A 17,656-nucleotide genomic window follows, 5' to 3' on the forward strand; every position below is an offset into this window, starting at 1 on the left:
AAACGCAAGGCTGAAGGAATACGGACAGGAAACGCGACCGAAATGCACCGCGGGGTTTTGAGCAGTTCAAAGCGGGGAAAACATTTGCGAGGGCTGGCGAGAGATGAGCCTTAAGCGACTTTTACGTGATTATGAAGCTGCTGCGTTTCAGATCAAATGATCAAAGCGGACTCAAGCAGCACAGAGAATTTGGCCTTCAGGCAAACAGGAAGAAAGGAACCTTGAAGAGTGTTTTTTTTTTTTTACTTTTAAGCAGTGATTAACAATTTCTCTTATATTTCAAATGCTATAAAATGCGCAGATATTCATAATTCATACACCAGGCTCTCAGAGAGCATGAAGTTAAGGATCGTACGGTTCTTGCTGGACTTGGCACTAAGTCGGAAGTCCAAAGTCTACCGTCACTTTGCGTACCTGCTGCTTTTAAGATTTGCCCTCAAAGTGGAAAAATCCCACTTTTTCCAGATGTTGTCTCCAATCCAAAGAGACATGTTGGATGCAGTTGTCGCTGCCACTGCTAGTCATGCCTTCAAGGAAAACTGCAGTTTTTGGAATTTTGCCCATCATCGACAATCTTTACGTGAGACATGAACACGTCCTTGTCTTTTCTCTGCGTTTTAAAGATATAAAAACAGATAAAATCAGGGGTGCAACTATTCTGCCGATACAGCCTTCTGAAATAAAAAACTAGATTTTTCACTATGTGAAATCAATGCGCCCCGGGAAGGAAGCAAATAAAAATAAAAATAAAAATAAAAATAAAAATAAAAATAAAAATAAAAATAAAAATAAAAATAAAAATAAAAATAAAAATAAAAATAAAAATAAAAATATTGAAAGATGGAACACAAATGCAGAAATAATATTCTGACAATCCTATCCCTCTTGTACCACTGAAAATAAAAATAAAAATAAAAATAAAAATAAAAATAAAAATAAAAATAAAAATAAAAATAAAAATAAAAATAAAAATAAAAATATTGAAAGATGGAACACAAATGCAGAAATAATATTCTGACGATCCTATCCCTCTTGTACCACTGAAAATAAAAATAAAAATAAAAATAAAAATAAAAATAAAAATAAAAATAAAAATAAAAATAAAAATAAAAATAAAAATAAAAATTTAAAAAGATGGAACACAAATGCAGAAATAATATTCTGACGATCCTATCCCTCTTGTACCACTGAAAATAAAAATAAAAATAAAAATAAAAATAAAAATAAAAATAAAAATAAAAATAAAAATAAAAATAAAAATAAAAAAAATAAATAAATAAATAAATAAAATGTAAACATAAATTTAGAAAGACGGAACCCAAATGAAGAAATGATATTCTGAAGATCATAATCTGCAAGTGAACTGGTTATATTTTGTTGTTTAGGCTACAGCTAGCTGTTAATATGTTATAGTAACATTCCGAAAAATAGCTACCTGCCTCTTTTTAGCTGTTTTTATAACTTTAGAAAGAAAAAAAAAAAGAGCGTGTTCAAGTCTCACATACGGATTGTGGATAAATAACTTCCTTTAAGTACTAAACACCAGGCAGGAATAGACTAAGGTCAGAGCCCCCCCCCCCCCCCCCCTACAGATAATGAGACAAAAACATTGTTGAGGGTCATTTGTCTTCGTGCTTCCCACGTTTTTTTTAACCACTTCCTGTCACTGCCTGACCACCATAGGAGATCCTACGACATATCCTAAACCAGGGGGGGGGGGTTATCTTCAAAGTCTACAAAAGTCCATCCAGCTACCAAGCCGTCGTCGCCGTAGCAACGAATGGCACATACTAAACGTACACCAACACATGCATGGGTTTTCTAGGTCTGACATTGTGCCTTGGGGTCGCCTGCCGGGTGGGCTTAAGTTGTAAATACAGTTTTCAATGGCATTTCCTGTCGTATTCTACAGCGGTACCTCGGATAACATCCAACCCTGGTTAGCGCATTTTTCGGTTAACATCCAAAATTTGTGCAAAAATTTTGCTTGGCACAAAAGAGAGCGGCGATGGACCGTACACCGAGACAAGGGTGCAAGACCTTCGAATTTTAGGCTCAAAGAGAAGACGTCACCATTTCCGAGGTCGGTAAACGTGACGGCTGCGTGCTCATTAAGGTACGCCGGTTCCTGCGTAACCGTCTGGCAACCCGGTGGCGCATTGACTCATTTCAAACATGGCAGATGCCACCAGCACTTCATTTTCCATATTAGGTGCATGCTAGTTACATGCTAGAACTTTGGTATCTACCCTTGCTTTGGTATTTTACCATGATAACGTAATATGGAATCATTTTTTCTTTCTTTGCAGTAACAGAAAAATCCCAGCACATGCACAGGAAAAGCCTCGCTGACGACAACAGGATTACAGCACAATCAATTCCGAATCCCTTTTTCATCCGAGAGAAGTCGAATCCACGAGCGAGGCTTTCAATAAGAGTCAACAAGTTCAGACACGGGCACGACCGCTTCACAATCAGCGGCGAGCTTGCGGAATTAAAACCGGGGGATTCTTTGTGTGAATACGCAGTTTGTGTGAATGAAAGAAAACTAGGCCTATGCGGGCTTTGAACTTTGTAGATTACGGTTTTTTTATTCCGAGCAAAGTACAGTAAGCCTCGTGTGGAGTTTAGACTCGGGCCGCTTGGCATCGCCGCAATGTATTTGCTCAATGAGTCATGTGGGTCTTTGAGAACCGTTTCTAGGCTTTAGTGTCAACAGAAAAGCCAATAACTGGTCGGAGTGGAGCGGACGGATCACACCTCCGGGAAGCCCCCCGGATAAGTCGGTCCATTGGACCTCCAGGAAGCCCCCCGGATAAGTCAGTCCATTGGAATAAGACACTAAGACCGGGTTACGGTATTCGAATATGGGTTACTATTTTATTCAAATATCATATACATGGAGAAAAAACACAAGTTTTGCATGTTTTTCAACGGTCCTTGAACGCGCCATTGTGTGTGTGCTAACTTCCTCCCACGCTGCCCGTTTTCTTTCACCTCAAAGTTGTTCCCGAATGCCGAGGGGGGGAAAGATGCGGTCCACCCTCCGCCCTCAGCTTGTCAGCATAATCCATGTGTGGCGCTACTGTTGGTGAACCATCGCTAATGACCCATGACCGTCCACGTTACGAGGATTAGTCTCGGCTAAACATTTTCATTAACTGCGATGGTTCAATACACAAAGACCAGAACAGGACTCATTCTCTGTGTGAAAGTATCAGCCCTGCTTTTTATTCGTCCCCACCCCAAAAATCAACCGCTGCCCACCAACCTCCAAATCCTCCAGTTGGCTCGGACTGGAAGCCTCCTCGTTTAGGGCCAGGAATGCTCCGCCGATGTTGAAATGGAAAGGCATTGCAGAACGCTGCTCTGATTAGCTACGGAGGTATCGACAGTCGTATCGATTTCTGTGCAAACGGGACAGCTGAAATGGTCGATGTTCGGAACGGCAGCTGTTTTGATACGTCTCGTTGGATCATGGATCTGATTAAACTGATTACATAGCATTTCAATATGTGGAATCAAACTATGGGATGGATTGAGTAAGGAAATCAAACAATGCACAACGATGAGCCAATTCAAGAAACAATACAAGCAGTTGATGTTTGCTAAATACAAGGATGAAGAGTCTTGAACCAGTCATGATGTGCTATATATATCACTATATTGACACTTACTATGGTACCCATTATGGCATTGGATGCTCATATCATATGAGACAAAAAATAAATAAATAAATAATAAATTAAAAAATGTAATAACATTTTTTATTACATTTTTTTTATTTAAAAACATTAAAAAATAATAATAATAACACTATACTATACTATAATATCACTATATTGACAGTTACTATGGTACCTATTATGTCATTGTATGGTCATATCATACGTGACAAAAAATAAATAAATAATTAATAATAAATTTAAAAATTTAATATTTTTTTATTAAATTTTTTTACTTAAAAAAAAAATAAATAAATAATAACACTATACGATACTATAATATCACTATATTGACAGTTACTATGGTACCTATTATGTCATTGTATGGTCATATCATATGTGACATAAAATAAAATAAAAATAATAAATTAAAAAATGTAATTTTTTTAATTACTTCTTTTATTTAAAAACATAAAAAAATAATAATAACACTATACTATACTATACTATAATATCACTATATTGACAGTTACTATGGTACCTATTATGTCATTGTATGGTCATATCATACGTGACAAAAAATAAATATATAAATAAATAAATAATAAATTAAAAAATGTAATAGATATTTTTTTATAAAAAAAAAAAAATTTAAAAACATAAAAAAATAACACTATACTATACTATAAGATCACTATATTGACAGTTACTATGGTACCCATTATGTCATTGTACGTATGGTCATATCACCTCGTACTTTGGTACGGGACAAAAAAAACAAAAATAAAAAAAAAAATACCTTAAACTACATTAGGAAAGCAGGAAGTGAACAAATGTAACAGTTACTGATTGTAAAAGTACCAGATGGAGGGGTAGGATTTAATAAGCTTTGCTTCTTCCTACTCCTTTTGGACATGTGGAACTGGGAACTGATTATGGGATGCACTCAATTGTAATCTGATGCATGTTCAAATGTAATTAAACCATTACCATTAAACAAAGTGATGCATTCAGTGTGTGTATATATTAGTGTATCAACACTGAGCTTTGGGTTCTACTGGTACCGCGTGTGTACCAGTAGAGGGCCTAACACACATCTGAAGGCCGAACACACCAACACAACCTGTGATGTACAGCTGGAGAAAGCGTTACACTTGTTGATGCGTCAGAGAGTTTGGAGAAACCATCAAAATGAACATGAAATGCTAATGTTGCCTTCACAGACGATGGTAAATTAGGAAATTCAATAATAAAACAATTATTCTTAGACATTGGAGGGGTTCGCAATATTTGGATTCCGGTCTATTTTTAGTGCGTGGCGCAACATGAGCACCTCTGTGGGTCTCAGAGTATCTATAGATGAGTGGGGTGGGGGTTGTGGTGGGGGGGTTGAAGTCAGACTAAACTGTAAACAAGTCCCGTTCAAAGAACCACGGCTGACCCAGCGCCACAGCATCCAAACCATCTGCCTCATCCTTTTCAAAAGGAGAGCCAACGCTCCGGCAGCTGCATGATGTCCGTGTCTTTTCCTGATTACGGAGTCGCCGCGGTGGATCTTTTTGATCCGGATACTGATGAATCCCCAGGAGAACAACCCTGCTATTCACCGAGGAAGCAAGGATGCAGGCGGCTGGAGTGGAAGAATATATCGGAACACGTATTTTCCAGACCGCCACAACAACAGAAACACCCTCCCTCCCTCCATCCGCCCCCCCCCCCCCCCCTTCTTGGTTTCAAAGGCGATCTGCAGGGGAGGGAGGAAGCACTCGGAAGCAACAGGCTTTTGTCCGGGAAAGTGTCTTGTTTATGGGACAACACGGGGATGCCATGAACGCTTTGAATCAAAACCATTTCTTCTCTTCATCGCCCGCTCGCTTTGGTTCCCACTGGGGGGGCTATTACAGGGGTCGGCAACCTTTACTATTGAATCTTACTTAATTGCAGAATGCAAAATGCAGAATGAAAAACTCCAAAAATCCTTTTTTTTTGGGGGGGGGGTAGTGTAACTGATGCCCTTAGCAGCCACTAACGCTATTACAGGGGTCGGCAACCTTTACTATTGAATCTTCCTTAATCGCAGAATGCAAACTGCAGAATGAAAAACTCAAAAAAAACTTTTTTTTGGGGGGGGGGGGGGGGGGTAGTGTACCTGATGCCCTTAGCAGCCACTAACGCTATTACAGGGGTCGGCAACCTTTACTATTGAATCTTACTTAATTGCAGAATGTAAACTGCAGAATGCAAAACTCCAAAAATCTTTTTTTTGGGGTGGGGGGGTAGTGTGCCTGATGCCCTTAGCAGCCACTAATGCTATTACAGGGGTCGGCAACCTTTACTATTGAATCTTACTTAATTGCAGAATGCAAAATGCAGAATGAAAAACTCCAAAAATCCTTTTTTTTTGGGGGGGGGGGGGGTAGTGTAACTGATGCCCTTAGCAGCCACTAATGCTATTACAGGGGTCGGCAACCTTTACGATTGAATCTTACTTAATTGCAGAATGCAAAATGCAGAATGAAAAACTCCAAAAATCATTTTTTTGGGGGAGGCGGGGGGGTAGTGTGCCTGATGCCCTTAGCAGCCACTAATGCTATTACAGGGGTCGGCAACCTTTACTATTGAATCTTACTTAATTGCAGAATGCAAACTGCAGAATGAAAAACTCAAAAAATCCTTTTTTGGGAGGGGGGGGGTGTACCTGATGCCCTTAGCAGCCACTAATGCTATTACAGGGGTCAGCAACCTTTACTATTGAATCTTACTTAATTGCAGAATGCAAACTGCAGAATGAAAAACTCCAAAAATCCTTTTGGGGGGGGTTAGTGTACCTGATGCCCTTAGCAGCCACTAATGCTATTACACATGCGGCTCTGGAGCCGTGGGTTGCTGACCCCTGCGCTATTACAACGGTATACAATGTATACCAAACATGGACACGCATTAGCTTGAACAGCTAGGAATATTTAGCCATTTATACACAATCCTGACCCACTTGGCCACTATTTATTCCGGGTTCGATCCCGCCGTCAGACCGTTGTGTGTGCCGAACGGCGGCTGTGCTCCAGTAGAGAGAGAACTCTTTTCCAATCGGTTAATCCAAGGATGCTAATATGCTAATCTGACTTTTAAAAAGGTTGTTTTTCGTGACAGCTGGGTCCTGAAACCACTCGTTTCACAGCAGCCCACCTCTGAGTCAGAACCCCCCCCCCCCAAAAAAAACCCACATTTGACTCTTCCAAATACTTCACAGTGGAATTGCTCTGGAAAGATGATGAAGATGCGACTGGTGGGAAAAGGAAACAGGCTTTTGGTGGCGGGGGCGCGTGGTTGACCTCTACCTTATCCAGCAGCGGCGGGCAGGGCAGGATGCTGTGCTCCAGCTTGACAATGGTGATGAAGTCGCTCTCTGGTCGTTCATCTTCGCTCGTGTTGCACAGAGACAGAGGGTGATACTGGCAAAACAAGAAACACAGACTGGGTTCATTGGAAGGAAACACTGAAGAGGAATCGTGGGTGACTTTTGGGCCTCAAACTAGCGTCCCGCGGGCCGCCGTGAGTTTGAGACCCCTGTTTTAAAGGGTGTGTCAGGGTGAGGGTCAGGGTGTGTTATTGAGCAGGACAGTCTGATGACATCTGTGGCAGAGCAGAGGACTCTGAGGAGACAACCAGCATCATCTCCCAACAGAAGAGCAGTTTGAGTGGCAGATTACTATCACTGTCCTTAGCCAGTGAAAGACTGAGGTGATCATTCCTCCCCCCCAACGCCACGCCACATTCCAACAAATATAATAATCATATTATATTATTATTATTATATTATTAATTAGCCTATTATTATCACTATCATCATTATTCTTCTTCTGATGATTAGTAGTAGTAGTAGTACGAGGCTAGTATTAGCCTGCTTTTGCCCTATTATATGAAATTTGTCAGAGTTTTTTTTTGTAAAAAATAAATTAAAAATTTTGAAAAAATGAATAAAAATGATCAAATCCCCCAACAGAAGAGCAGTTTGAGTGGCAGATTACTATCACTGTCCTCCGCCAGTAAACGACTGAGGTGATCATTCCTCCCCCCCAACGCCACGCCACGCCACATTCCAACAAATATAATAATCATATTATATTATTATTATATTATTAATTAGCCTATTATTATCACTATCATCATTATTCTTCTTCTGATGATTAGTAGTAGTAGTAGTACGAGGCTAGTATTAGCCTGCTTTTGCCCTATTATATGAAATTTGTCAGAGATTTTTTTTGTAAAAAATAAATTAAACATTTTTGAAAAAATGAATAAAAATGATCAAATCCCCCAACAGAAGAGCAGTTTGAGTGGCAGATTACTATCACTGTCCTCCGCCAGTAAACGACTGAGGTTTTACAACAAGAGTGAGCATTATGTTCTACTTGGGACCCGCCCACTTCACCACTTCCAATCAGAAATGGCCGCCAGCATTCTCCGTGCGCCGCGTCGTGGGTGCCATCTACCCACTTAAAAACACACGGCCGCCGGGCTCCAAACGGCACGGGGACGGACTGAAACGTCTTCATTTGTTTTCTTGTGTGTGCGGGCCCCCGGGAAAACCAAATCACCGAGTCTCCATTACAACGACACGAGAAACCACAGGGCACGCCAACGGTTCCCCTCAAACTGCTAACAATGCTCGGTCCTCCATTCCGCCGCCTCGTCCTCCTCATCTGTCTGGATCTGTGGCAAACTGACGGGGACTTGTCCCTTGGCTCTTTTGTAGCCACCATTAAAGGCATTCCTTTCCAGTTCAATCAAAGGCGCTTACAAAAATATTCCGAGGCAAGAAACTAACAGCCTGGAAAACAAACACATGGACAGAAAAAGAGAAAAATAAATAGTAGCTGTGGTGAGCAGTCAATAATATTTTCCCCTTTGCTCGGGCCCGCGGATGTTCTTTTTTCACGTGCCAATAATCAGCGAGAGGGCTTTCTAGTTCATCTGCTGCCAGCCAGTGTTGCGGCCAAGAGGCTCATCAGACTCCACCGCTACGTTACTGGCGGCTTGTCCTCTTCTAAAAATGGCCATCGGGCGGACGCTTCAACGTAAACGCATCCGAGTGATGTTGATTGTTGTTACGCTGCCAAATAAACCAAGAGAGGGAAGATGCTTTATCAATGGAGCTCGACCCCCCCCCCCCCCCCCCCCCCGCCCCCCTTGGATCCGGCCAAGATCATGCTCACCAAATGACCCGGCTTCTCCATCAATGATTGACAAAGCGACAGCCTTCAATGTAGTTTTACATGCTCATAAAATACCCTGACCTCTTTTTTGGCTTCAAAGACAGCACCTGTATAATATTCCTATGTTTTATTCTCGGAAAAAAAATTACAATATAATGTTAGAACTTTTGGTTAATATTTTGACTTTATGCAATTACAATGACATTTTTTTCGCATTATATTTTGGCTTTATTCTCTAAAAAAAATTTTTTGTTGTGTTTTTTTCTTAATTTTTCCAATTTCTTTGAGTAAATTTTCCTCTCCTAATATTTTCCTTTCCATAAGATTTATTTTCGTAGCATTCAAATTCTTCCCAAAATTTGTCAGAATATTATGACTTAAAAAAACATTTTTCCTCTAATATTTCAATTTCATGCTACTACTTTTTTTTTTTGCAAAATTCCAATTTTTCCCCCTCCATATTTTGACCCGATTCCTGGAGAATTACGACTGATTTTTCCCCTTTTGCTGTTATTATTATTGTATGTTGTTGGCGTTATTCTCGTAAAAATGACAGCTGTTGTTTTTTTGTTTGTTTTTTTTGAGTAATTTTCCTCTCCTAATATTTTCCTTTCCATAAGATTTATTCTGGCAGCATTCAAATTTTTCCTGCAACCAAATTTTCCCAAAAATTCCAACTTTATTTGGTTTGTTTCTCAGTATATTATGACTTAAAAACATGTTATATTTAATATTAATATATAAATTATTTTATTATATAAAAATTAATTTTTATTTTTTGCAAAATTCAAAATTTTCTCATGAAATTCCAACTTTTTCCCCTCCATATTTTGACCCGATTCCTGGAGAACTACTGCTGATTTTTCCCCTTTTGCTGTTATTATTGTTGTGTGTTGTTGGCTATATTCTCGTAAAAATTACAGCTGTTGTTGTTTTTTGTTTTTTGTTTGTAATTTTTTGAGTAATTTTCCTCTCTAATACTTTCCTTCCCATAAGATTTATTCTCGTAACATTCGTTTCTCAGAATATTATGACTTAAAATATTTTATATTTAACATTAATATTAACATTTCATGCTATTAAAATATTACATATTTTTTTACAAAATTTCCAACTTTTTCTCATGAAATTCCAACTTTTTCCCTTCCATATTTTGACCCGATTCCTGGAGAACTGCTTCTGCTTTTTCTCCTTCTGCTGTTATTATTGTTGTATGTTGTTGGCTATATTTTCGTAAAAATTACAGCTGTTGTTTTTTTGGGTTTTTTTCTTCAACTTTTTTGAGCAATTATTGTTGTATGTTGTTGTTTTTCAACTTTTCTTGCTAAACGATATTTTTAGAATGTGTCATGGGCTGCAAATGGCCCCCGGGGCCGCATAGAGGAATCCGCAGAAGAAAGAAGTAGCGTTCGCTGCTGCAGATGTTGCCCACCGGGCTCGGAATGGAATGCAATGTGATTAAATAAATGAAAAAAAAACTTAAAATGCTGATCAAAATAATGTTTCTAATCATTTGTGGAAGATAAACCAGATAAGAAGTTTGCTCAACATCCAAAACGTAAACGTTGGATAATTGAGCGAGTGTGGCTGCGGGCGCTCGCACATGTGTTTGCATGCGATAGAAATAAGGCGGGCAGGGAGGAATCGGCGCTCAAATGACCTCCGTTGGCAGATGTTCGGGACGCGCTGAGGACGAGATGTAAACAACAGGTGGATGGTTTGATGTGGCGAACATTGTCTGCCTTGATAATTGGACGCGGCCTCGTGCGTCTTCATCTGGCCGCCCGGTTCAGAGGGGAACGCTCAGCGCCAAAACACTGAGGCTTTTCTCACATTTCACATTTGTCGGAGGACTTGGAATCAGCACACACACACACAAACACACACACACACACACACACACACACACACACACACACACTCCACTAACCGCACTCCTTTTGTATCTGATGATGCTACATTCGTATAAAAGGTTCATACTGTAAATACTGTATTTTCCAGACTATGAGTCGCACTTTTTTTATAGGTTGGCTGTTCCTGCGTCTTATAAATTAATATATAAAAAAAAAAGAAATGTTAAAATTTAAGACAAATGTGAAATATAAATGTTAAATTCATTCATTCATTTTCTACCGCTTTTCCTCACGAGGGTAGCAGGGGGTGCTGGAGCCTATCCCAGCTGTCTTCGGGCTGAAAACAACTGAAACAACTACAGTTCCCATGATGCTTTCAGAAGACAGACCCTTGTATTAGTATCACATGTTATAATAGACGTCCTATGCCGCATGTTTTGATCTGACAAATCTTAAGTACGTTTGATCAAGTGTGGTATTACGATAGCTTGCAGCCTTGGAGCCTATCCCAGCTGTCTTGGGGCGAGAGGCGGGGTACAACCCTGGACTGGTGGCCAGCAAATCACAGGGCACATATAGACAAACAACCATTCACACTCACATTCATACCTATGGACAATTTGGAGTGGCTAATTAACCTAGCATGTTTTTGGAATGTGGGAGGAAAACCGGAGTACCTGGAGAAAACCCACGCATGCACGGGGAGAACATGCAAACTCCACACAGAGATGGCCGAGGGTGGAATTGAACCCGGGTCTCCTAGCTGTGAGGTCTGCGCGCTAACCACTCGACCGCCATGCCATCCATAAATGTTAAATGTGTAATATAAATATAGAAATTGTTAAATATATATATATATATATATATATATATATATATATATACAAAAATGCATACCATATTTTCCATATACTCCAGAGCAACTTATAAATTAATATAAAAAAAGAAAATAAATGTTAAAACTAAAATCAAATGTGAAATATAAATGTTAAATATATAATATAAATATATAAAATGTTAAATATATATAAATAATATAATGTAATATAATATAAATAATATAATGTAATAATGTAATATAATATATTGCAATATATATATATATATATATATATATACATACACACACCAGCGCTCCATCAGGCCGGGGCTAGCGCTGCTAAGGCATAGATTTCAAAGCCGGGGGTTAAACGTAAACACAACACTTCCCTGTCATAACAGGTCAGCGGCTCGCTAACCCGCCAGTTTGTTAGCATTGCAGTGATCCCTCTTCCCCGTAGACGTGGGGGCCGCATCCACACGTCCTCCAGGCTTCCTCTGGCCCCTGGCCGCCCGTTACCTCGCTCACTTTCCAGGAGTCCAACTTTTCACCCCATCAGTCACTCGTGAGATAGTCGTATTGTTATGACTATACCAGTGTAAATTATTCCGGCTGCACAGCGGTTGAGAGGTTAGCACGCAGACCTCACAGCTAGGAGACCCCGAGTTCAATCCCACCCTCCAGTTTGCATGTTCTCCCAGGTTTTCTCCGGGTACTCCGGTTTCCTCCCACATTCCAAAAACATGCTAGGTTAATTAGCGACTCCAAATTGTCCATAGGTATGAATGTGAGTGTGAATGGTTGTTTGTCTATATGTGCCCTGTGATTGGCTGGCCACCAGTTCAGGGTTGTACCCTGCCTCTCGCCCCAAAACAGCTGGGATAGGTTGCAGCACCCCTACAAGCTATCATAATACCACACTTGATCAAAAGTACTTAAGATTTGTCAGATCAAAACATGCAGCATAGGACGTGTATTAAAACGTGTGATACTAATACAAGGGTCTGTTTTCCGAAAGCATCATGGGAACTGTAGTTGTTTCAATCCAGGGTGTACCCCGCCTTTCGCCTGAAGACAGCTGGGATAGGCTCCAGCACCCCTGCAAGCTATCGCAATATCACACTTGATCAAACGTACTTAAGATTTGTCAGATGAAAACATGCGGCATAGGACGTCTATTAAAACGTGTGATACTAATACAAGGGTCTGTCTTCCGAAAGCATCATGGGAACTGTAGTTGTTTCAGTCCAAGGTGTACCCCGCCTCTCGCCTGAAGACAGCTGGGATAGGCTCCAGCACCCCTGCAAGCTATCGCAATATCACACTTGATCAAACGTACTTAAGATTTGTCAGATGAAAACATGCGGCATAGGACGTCTATTAAAACGTGTGATACTAATACAAGGGTCTGTCTTCCGAAAGCATCATGGGAACTGGAGTTGTTTCAGTCCAAGGTGTACCCCGCCTCTCGCCTGAAGACAGCTGGGATAGGCTCCAGCACCCCTGCAAGCTATCATAATACTACACTTGATCAAACGTACTTAAGATTTGTCAGATCAAAACATGCGGCATTGAATTATATCATCACATGGCGATACATCCCAAAAATATTGTGAATGACGCCAAGGTTCATATCGCCCAACCCCGATCCCGGGCGTATATCTCCATGTGTCACCAAAGGCAATGAAGCAGAGCTTATCTAAACATTTGTAACCCGATGCTGTAGCTGTTTGAGAGGAAGTGTTTTCCCCATAGCAGCGGCTGCGGGACCTGGGATGAAGATAAGGGCGTGACTGTACTGCAGCGTGGATGAGGGCAATGCCGCTGTCATGCCGACTGTAAAAAGTTTATTTTACCAGCAGACGCACGGCGGTACGGCTGATAAAATACTACATAACGGGCTGCCCTGTATCACTTCCTTGGAAATATTCCACGGAATGACAACATCCGGTATAAACAACAAAGTGAAAACCAGTTTGCTATTTTAGAAAGTCCAAAACGCGTATGTCAGGGGTCTCAAACACGCGGCCCGCGGGCCAAATGTGGCCCGCAGGACACTAGTTTGAGGCCCCCGCCTCAATATGAAAGTTTAATGTTAGTACGGCCCTCGCAAGTTTGATATGGATGCTGTATGGTATCATGTACCCAGAAAAAATTATTACGTTTGATTCATGTTCATGTTAAAGGTTAAATAACTGTTAATAGTTATCCTCCCTATCCGTGTGGAAGTGGTAAGTTTTGGACTTTTTAAGTTGAAAGGAAATAACTCGGAGGCTACCGTTTAGGTCGCTAGCTCTCTAGTTTGCAAGTTAGCATGTGTCTCAAGACCCTGCAGTTGCGCAATATGTTGTAAATAAAAAGAGTATAAATGTGACTATAGTCGTGTTTTGTCATGTCTACAGGGCTCTAATAATGCTTTGTTCATTTTAATCTGAAAAAAAATAATTTGTCTACCCACCAACTATATGTGCTTTCTTAAGTTTTTATTATTTGACGTTTTATTATTATTATTATATTTAGTTATTACTGATTAATTGATTTTCTTTATTTATTTCTTTATTTATTTTTCATCTTATTTTGTGTAGAAAAATAAAAAGTAAGATATTTGAGAACAGTGGAATGTTTTATCAGAACTTTTATTGTAGAAAATTGGAACCAAAGCAAAGTTTATTCATTTTTCTGTTTTTAATAAATGCGTTTTTTTTTTGTGAAAACCTGATGCAGCCCAGCCTCACCCAGACCCTAGCTCCAGTGGCCCCCAGGTAAATTGAGTTTGAGACCCCTGGCGTAGGTGGAAGAACTACAAAAAACATTAAATTATGTCCGTGCACGTCATACCCTGACATTATGTCATGGAACACGGAAGGATTCCACCACTCTTTCTTTTTTCCAGCGATGTCACAGAGTGAGGCCTTCACTGCGGCAAAGTGTACACGACAAATAAATGAAAGGCTTCCCCACGTTATTCCTGATCTTCTCCAGCGTTCATGCGGTCACACTGTCCGCACACTTAGCAACTCCTTAGCAACTCAACAGTAAATAGCAGCAAAACAGCATCTCATGTGACCCCCCCTCCCCCGGCTGCTCAGACAACACCTCGGGATTGGTCGGTCGGAAACGTGCAGAAGGCTTCTCACGACAAACCATGAGGTTCTGGATCTCCACCTGTGAATGGGAGGTCCCAGAAGCAGAGCGCTGGGCTGTGCAGAAGTGGTGTGTGTTCAATACAGGGGGGTGGGGTGGAGGGGGGCGTGGAGGGGTCGGTGGAGGTGAACGTTGCCGTGGTGTGGGCACCGGGCCAAGAGCATGTAGCTCCTCATGGAATGCCATGGAAAAATGAGACAGAGGAATGCAGACTCCACTGAGCAGAGTAAACAGGCTGGGCTGCCAGAAATGCTGCCACGCCGCTTTGAAGTCGCTTCGGTCTCCGTATCACACAAACACGCACGCACATGCACACGCACACACACACACACACAAGTTACCAGTGTGTCATTAACCTACAAAAGAAGGATAAAAAGGGGGGGGGGCAATGATATAGTCTTCCTTGTCTCTTCCCTCCAAATAAGCAGGAAGAGAGTTCGCTGGTTTAGAACAACGGCATGAACAGAGTGAGCCCATTTGCCAGTCTTGGTGGGTGGAGTAGGCGGGGCTAGCATACACACCGAGTGCAGAAGAGTCGTAGAAATTCAATTTAGCCAGGAGATCGAGAAAAATTGGGTTCGATTCTCCGTACAAGCACCCTGGGATTAGAATGTAATTATAATAAACCTCATATGAACCTCATACTGACGTCCATCCAATAGCAAGTGAGTAAGGGGCCGACGTCATCGCAGGCAAAAACACAAAACTCTTGAAACAGAAAAGACTTCCACTCCTCGTGTCGGGTTTGAACCTAGGCTTTTGACGTAAAGTATCGGAAGTGATAAAGTTGTATCGGGGCATTCCCTAGGGAAATATGAAAGTTGAAAATATGTAAGCAATATAAGTCGCTCCGGAGTATAAGTCGCACAAAGCCAAAAATGCAAAAAAAAAAAAAAATCGAAAAAAACATACATAAGTCGCACTGGAGTATAAGTCTGGAAAATACTATATATATATATTATATATTACATCCTCTTATATTACACTATATTATTGATATTATATTACATTTTTATGTATATATTTTTATTTTATTTTTATATTTATATATATTTAAAATTTTATATATTTATATTATATATGTAACATTTATATTTCACATTTGTCTTTAGTTTTAACATTTCTTTTCTCTTTTTTTAATGAATTTATAAGTTGCTCTGGAGTATATGGAAAATATGGTATGCATTTTTGGCCTTGTGCGACTTATAGTCCAGAAAATACGGTATATATAGTAATATATATTACATCCTATTATATTACATTATATTATTTATATTATATTACATTTTTATGTATATATTTTTATTTTATTTTTATATTTATATATATATTTAAAATGTTATATATTTATATTATATATTTAACATTTATATTTCACATTTGTCTTTAGTTTTAACATGTATTTTCTTTTTTTCATATGAATTTATAAGTTGCTCTGGTGTATATGGAAAATACGGTATGCATTTTTGGCCTTGTGCGACTTATAGTCCAGAAAATACGGTGTATATATATATATATTATATATTACATCCTATTATATTACATTATATTAATTATATATTATTACATTATTATATATATTACATTTTTATGTATATATTTTTATTTTATTTTATATTTATATGTATATATTTAAAATTTTATATATTTATATTTATTTTATTTGTATATTTATATATATTTTTATTTTATTTTTATATTTATATATATTTAAAATTTTATATATTTATATTATATATTTGTATTTTATTTTTATATTTATATATATTTAAAATTTTATATATTTCTATTATATATTTAACATTTATATTTCACATTTGTCTTTAGTTTTAACATTTCTTTTCTTTTTTTCATATGAATTTATAATTTGGTATGGAGTATATGGAAAATACGGTATGCATTTTTGGCCTTGTGCGACTTATAGTCCGGAAAATACGATATTTATTGTGTAACATTCCATCAGTGATGTTTGGAAAAGCTGCTTCTACTGATCACATGCTCACACGCTCACACCTCTTATCTTCCGGCACTCCCGTCCCACCGACCACGGGGAACCATACCATACCATGCAACTCTAAATATCTAATTGCCGTGCCCCCCACCCCCAACCGCCACTATACACTGCATGCTTAGCGGCGCTTCAATACGGCCTTTCAGCATCTTTGTTGCACGTGCAGCAGTGATACCAGGCTAAGAATGTCTCCGGTGCAGACGGCAGACATGCAGGCACCGCAGCCTATACCTCGGCGTCTGAGCCGGCGGGCTGAGGAATCCACTGAAGTGGGCAGGTAAACACTTCTGCCCTTTGGAACGCCACTCTCGTCGCTGCAGCGAGCGCGCGTGACGGGAGTGGGAAACAAAGGCTTGCGGGCGCGCGTGGATCGGTACCAGCAAGGTTTTGGAGTTCTAGTTTGTTTTGGGTGCACTAAAAAGTTTAAAGCCGTGTCCACACAAGCGCGGCTATTTTTAGAACATATATTTTTCTATGCGTTCTGGCCTTTCATCCACCCTAAACTATGTTTTAGGTCACCGGGAAAACAGCGAGTGGGGGTGGCCGCTCTTGCAAACGTCTTTTAGGCATCTGTGCATTGCCTTGAAACGACATCGACATTTCTTTCTGACAATAACGTCCGGTGACCTTATGTGCACCGACTTCATTTCGTGCAAATCGTGCAGCCATGCATTGATTGACAGTATGGATCCGCCCTCTTGATATATTAAGAAACATCAGCATCAGAACCCCGGCTAATACAGTGTTGATTTTGTGTGAAAGGAGCCTGTGCACGCCATTTGTGCACGTACTCGAACGCCTTTGGTACCAGCAAGCTCGCAATCAATCAAAGGAACATAGTTCTTCACTCGCTAAATGTACTGCAAAAAAGGCCAGTAAGGATAATTCATAATGCCGCCTACAGAGGACATACTAACTCCTTATTTCTAAAAAATCACAAATACTTC

At 39.7% G+C, this 17,656-nt stretch overlaps 1 protein-coding gene across 2 annotated transcripts in view; it reads right to left on the minus strand.

The window, feature by feature from the left end:
* Positions 1-17,656, minus strand: part of rnf43 (ring finger protein 43) — an 83,525-nt gene that overhangs the window by 24,587 nt on the left and 41,282 nt on the right. For both annotated transcript variants that reach the window (XM_058087771.2, XM_058087770.2), the window contains exon 2: positions 7,004-7,117. In XM_058087771.2, coding sequence (XP_057943754.2) covers positions 7,004-7,117 — 114 coding nt within the window. The remainder of the gene's footprint in view (positions 1-7,003; positions 7,118-17,656) is intronic.

This window comes from Doryrhamphus excisus, linkage group LG21, assembly GCF_037039965.1.
Source record: "Doryrhamphus excisus strain RoL-2023G ecotype Guam linkage group LG21, RoL_Dexc_Guam_v1.1, whole genome shotgun sequence".
In the NCBI taxonomy this organism is placed as follows: Eukaryota; Metazoa; Chordata; class Actinopteri; order Syngnathiformes; family Syngnathidae; genus Doryrhamphus; species Doryrhamphus excisus.